Below are 5,097 nucleotides of genomic sequence, written 5' to 3'. Positions count from 1 at the left end.
CATTTTAAAAAAGGGAGGGGCTCAGTCTTTCTTTCCCCAAAAGCTCCAGGGAAACTCCAGTTAGAGGGGGAGCAATGAGGTGCTGGGTAAATTCCAAGGGGCATCTGACAGCTATGTGAAGTCAGATCTGGTCCTCTTGGCCCGTATCCCCAAGACAAGGGCACAAGAGCAGCTGCATTCAGCCCCCTCTTCTCCCTCAGATGCCATGGAGCTGGGTCTGTCTCCACCTCATCACAGCAGCTCCCCAGAAGACCTGTACCCAGCCCCTGGGACCCCTCCTGGGACTCCCCCACCTCCTGATTCCCCTCTTCCTGGGGAGGTGAAGAGGTCCCAGCCTCTGTCCATTCCAACCAACAGGTACAATGGGGTGACGGAGCTGAGGAGGGCTGGGGGTGGGGTGCAGTCAGCTTTGGGAAATACAATAGAAGCTTGAAGTCAACTCTTCCCCACTCCACACAGGAAACTTCGAGAGGAGGAGCTGCGGACAACCTCTCTACCCTCCATCCCCAACCCTTTCCCTGAGCTCTGCAGTCCTCCTTCACAGACCCCCATTATTGGGGGACCCTGCAGTGCAAGGGGGCTACTCCCTCGAGACGCCAGCTGCCCCCATGTGAGTTGTCTGGGAAAGAGAAGGCGGGGATATGGGAGCGCTATAGGACTGGGGTGGATATAACACCACTTCTTGGAGGTGGGAGACTTTGGTCAACGGTCCCCGAGGATATAGCAGGTGGGGGAAGGGGAAGAACTACCCTTTGCTTTTCCTCAAGTCATCTGCAATTCCTGGGGTGCAGGTAGTAAAAGTGTATAGTGAAGATGGGACCTGCCGGTCGGTGGAGGTGGCGGCAGGCGCCACTGCGCACTACGTGTGTGAAATGCTGGTGCAGCGAGCTCACGCCCTCAGTGATGAGAACTGGGGGCTGGTGGAGTGCCACCCCTATCTAGCACTGGGTGAGTTGGGGTGCAGGGGGCTGCCTGGGCCAGGAGGCAATGCTTCACACCTTGGGCTAGGCAGGTGCCTCATCCCTGAGGCCTGGCTGATCTCTACTGACCCTGCTTTTTGCCTTTCACCCCAGAGCGGGGCTTGGAGGACCATGAGTCAGTGGTGGAAGTGCAGGCTGCCTGGCCCATCGGTGGAGACAGCCGCTTCGTCTTCCGGAAAAACTTCGCCAAGTATGAGCTGTTCAAGAGCTCCCCAGTGAGTGTGTGTGTGTGTGTGGGGGGGGGGCCTCTGGGCAATGGGACACCCTGATCCCCAACCTGGACCCTCAGTCCCTGACTCTGGACTCCTATCTGCCCCAGCACTCTCTGTTCCCAGAAAAGATGGTCTCCAGCTGTCTGGATGCACAGATGGGCATATCCCATGAAGACCTCATCCAGGTGAGGAGAACTCCCATTTCACAGCATAGTCATGATTCCCCAGGGTCCCCATTGCTTCTCGGCCCTTAAGCCTTGTGCCTCCCCTCTGTGTGGTGGAGAGAACCCAGCGCAGTCCTAAGTGACTGTGGACTAATCACTCCCTGCCTGAGTGGGGACAATAAATGCACGTGGAGGAGCACCACCTCCTGGGAAGGTGCACCTCCTGGAAAGGTGCATGTGTGTGTGCACGCGTGTGTGTCTGTCCGTCAGGCTCCTTCTAGGTCTCTCACCCTCTTCCTGGTCTCCTCTGGCCTCAGAACTTCCTGAATGCAGGCAGCTTCCCGGAGATCCAGGGCTTCCTGCAGCTGCGGGGGTCAGGACGAAAGCTTTGGAAACGCTTCTTCTGCTTCCTGCGCCGGTCTGGCCTCTATTACTCCACTAAGGGCACCTCCAAGGTGAGGTCTTGAGGGTGACAGCCCCAGCCCCTCTGAATCCCCATCCTGGTCCTGCTAGGCATTGCCCCTTCCCTGTTGGAACTCCTGGACCTTTCTCACCTTGGGCCCTGAGACCCTCAGCTGCTCCTCTTTCCTGCCCAGCTGACCTGTCCCCGGGTGGTAGCAGTGGGAAAGGCAGGTGAACTGAATTCAAGTCCTGCCTCTACTTCTATTTGCTGTGTGACCTGGGGCACTTCTCCGCCTGTCTCTGGGCCTGATATCTCCTCAGCTGGCTTAGTAGGGTAGTAATTGGGGGGGTAGGGTCTCCTGTACCAAGTCATTCTCACTTGTTCTGAGCAGGATCCAAGGCACCTGCAGTACGTAGCAGATGTGAATGAGTCCAACGTGTACGTGGTAACTCAGGGCCGCAAGCTGTACGGAATGCCCACAGACTTCGGCTTCTGTATTAAGGTGAGGACCTGGGCCTGGCCTGGGAGGGATCAGGAACTGCTCAGTCCCCAGGATCCTACCTGGGGCTCTGAGCACCGTCTGGGACGCCCAGACTCCCCTCCCTGCCCCCTGTCCCTGCCCCAAGGAGACGGGAGACAGACATCTGATCCTAAAGGCAGATATCAAATCAGCCAGTTTGCTCTCCCTGCAGCCGAACAAACTTCGAAATGGCCACAATGGGCTTCGCATCTTCTGCAGTGAGGATGAGCAGAGCCGCACCTGCTGGTTGTCTGCTTTCCGTCTCTTCAAGGTGAGGCCCTGGGAGTAGCATGGGGGCTGGCCCTGCCCCCGGGATCCCCAGCATGATGAGGAGTGATAGCTCTGCCCTCAGGAGGTCTCCAGAATGAGGGAACATCACAACCTTGCTCTCAGAATCCCCGGTCCAAGGCTGGAGTCACAGCTCTGGCTTCAGGAAGCTTCTTATCCAGGGGTAGAGATACAGCCCTGCTCTTGGGGAGGCCTGGTCTGGGGGTATCACAGCTTGACCTCAGGCCATCTTTCTCTCTCCACACTCCAGTACGGGGTGCAGCTGTATAAGAATTATCAGCAGGCACAGTCTCGCCACCTGCGCCCTTCCTGTGTGGGGTCTCCGCCCCTGGTGAGTATACACAGGGCCATTAGCTGGGGTGGGTACCCAGACCCTGTTCCAGGGATACTGGGGTCCTGTTCTGACCTCTCCCCTCCCCATCCTTTCCCACGTGCAGAGGAGTGTCTCGGATAACACCCTGGTGGCCATGGACTTCTCCGGCCACGCCGGGCGTATCATCGAGAACCCCCGGGAGGCTCTGAGTGCAGCCCTGGAGGAGGCCCACGCCTGGAGGGTGAGGGGCCTGCACCCACCTGCATGTTTTTACCGGGGAGCGTCTCTCCATATGGGTTTCCATGGAGTGGAGGAAGAGAGGGGTGAGGGGAGGCCCCAGATGCAGAAAGGGGCTCTACATTCTTGAGGGGCAGGGTGATATGCCAGCCACACCCTGACACCCACAACCTTTGTGTCCCCCTCTGCTCTGCAGAAGAGGACAAGCCACCGTCTCAGCCTGCCCACCCCGTGCTCGGGCACGAGCCTCAGTGCAGGTGCGCGAGGGCCAGCATTCCTGGGCGCGGGGGCTTCTCTGGGCATCCGGGGGGGTGGTTAGCAGGGGGTTCCCCTCCTCAGAGTGACTGCCCATCTGTCTCTCTGTCACCCCAGCCATCCACCGAACCCAGCCCTGGTTCCATGGACGAATCTCCCGTGAGGAGAGCCAGCGGCTCATCTCGAAGCAAGGCCTTGTAGACGGGTAAGAGGCAGGGTTGGGCAGGCCAGCAGCCCCAGGAGTAAGGGAGACCCTGAGTGAAGGCAGCAGCCATGTGTCCTTGGCTGATGTGGCCCTGTCCCTTGGCAGACTGTTCCTGGTCCGGGATAGTCAGCGAAACCCACAAGGCTTTGTCCTGTCTTTGTGCCACCTGCAGAAAGTCAAGCATTATCTTATCCTGCCGGTGAGTAATCCCCCCTTCCCAGAGTCCTAGGTTCCTGCAGTGGAGGCTCCCAGCAGCCTGTCCCCTGCGCCTTCCACTCTCGGTCCCCAGTGTGTCTGGGGTCCCCTGCTCTCTCCTTTCTCCCTGCACAAGCAGTGGGGATCTTAGCCCTGGCCCAGGAGGGGGCCCCTCAAGCACATGCCCCTCCCTGACCACCCACCCCCATGGCTGTACCGCAGAGCGAGGAGGAGGGCCGCCTCTACTTCAGCATGGACGAGGGCCAGACTCGCTTCACCGACCTGCTGCAGCTCGTGGAGTTCCACCAGCTGAACCGCGGCATCCTGCCCTGCTTGCTGCGCCACTGCTGTACCTGCGTGGCCCTCTGACGGCTGCAGAAGCAGGCATGTGTCTCAGCCCCGGGCTCATAGGGCGGGGACAGCATCGTGAATAACTGGAGGGCTCTCCCCACTCCAGTTTTCTCCTCTGCTCCTTTGCCTCACTGAGGCACAAAGTGCCCCCACTCAGTTCACCCTCAGCCCTTCTTCTCAAGGGAAGGCACTTGGGCTGGCCCTCTCCCCTTCATGGAGCTCCTTCCTGGGCACTACCCTGGGACAAGGCATTATGGGAGAAATGGGGGCAGCCCAGGTGGTCTTATGCCCGACACTTTGTACAGACTGAGAGGCCAGTTGATCTGCTCTGTTTTATATTAGTGACAATAAAGAGTATTTTTGGATACCCCTATGAGTTCTGTCTGGCAAGACCTGGCTAGCTGGGGTAGAGAAGGGGAGCAGGAGAGGGGGGCACCAGGCCTTGGTGAATTTTTCAGATGGAAAGATGCCGTGTATTGGCCAGCCTGGATGTTTCTTGGTCATCTGAGAGCCTCCAGTGCCCAGCATGGAGCCCGACCCATAGGGGGTGCTCAATAATTGCTTGTTAAATGAGTGAGTGGACAGGGGACAGTCATCCCGGTGAGATTTCCTGATAGGACCTAAATCTATGGAGGTAACTCTAATAGGGTCTGGGCGTTGGAGATGCGTCAGACCCATCCTCACCCTCTGCAAGTCCTGGGCTAACTGGTCCTGACAAACACACAGGTATGTGTCCATCACCACCACCAACTCATAAAACGGCTCCATTACCTCCCCCAACTGTCAACCCCTCTGCCTCCTCCCCAACCCTAGATCTGCTTTCTGTCCCTAATAGCTCTGCCCCTTCTGGGAAGCCTTGATGGAATCCCACAGCACTCAGCCCTCTGAGTCTGGCTTCCCTCTCCAACCTATCCTTCAACATCCAGAATGATCTTTTCAAAATATAAATCTACTTACTCCCCTTTGCTTCCACT

At 58.1% G+C, this 5,097-nt stretch overlaps 1 protein-coding gene across 1 annotated transcript; it reads left to right on the top strand.

Annotated features, from left to right (window-relative positions):
- Positions 1–202: 202 nt before the first annotated feature.
- GRB7 (growth factor receptor bound protein 7) lies at positions 203–4,471 on the top strand. The gene is made up of 14 exons (XM_087825613.1): positions 203–357; positions 460–610; positions 792–948; positions 1,074–1,195; positions 1,300–1,377; positions 1,674–1,811; positions 2,151–2,261; positions 2,452–2,550; positions 2,818–2,898; positions 3,005–3,121; positions 3,314–3,374; positions 3,490–3,577; positions 3,683–3,776; positions 3,995–4,471. The coding sequence occupies exons 1-14, from the start codon at positions 206–208 to the stop codon at positions 4,139–4,141; spliced, it is 1,596 nt and encodes a 531-aa protein (XP_087681739.1). The 5' UTR covers positions 203–205; the 3' UTR covers positions 4,142–4,471.
- Positions 4,472–5,097: the final 626 nt, after the last annotated feature.

This window comes from Miniopterus natalensis, chromosome 17 (genome assembly GCF_054644295.1).
Source record: "Miniopterus natalensis isolate mMinNat1 chromosome 17, mMinNat1.hap1, whole genome shotgun sequence".
Taxonomy (NCBI): domain Eukaryota; kingdom Metazoa; phylum Chordata; class Mammalia; order Chiroptera; family Miniopteridae; genus Miniopterus; species Miniopterus natalensis.
The sequence above is the reverse complement of the archived record's forward strand: the minus strand, read 5'-3'. Positions and strand labels throughout refer to the sequence as shown.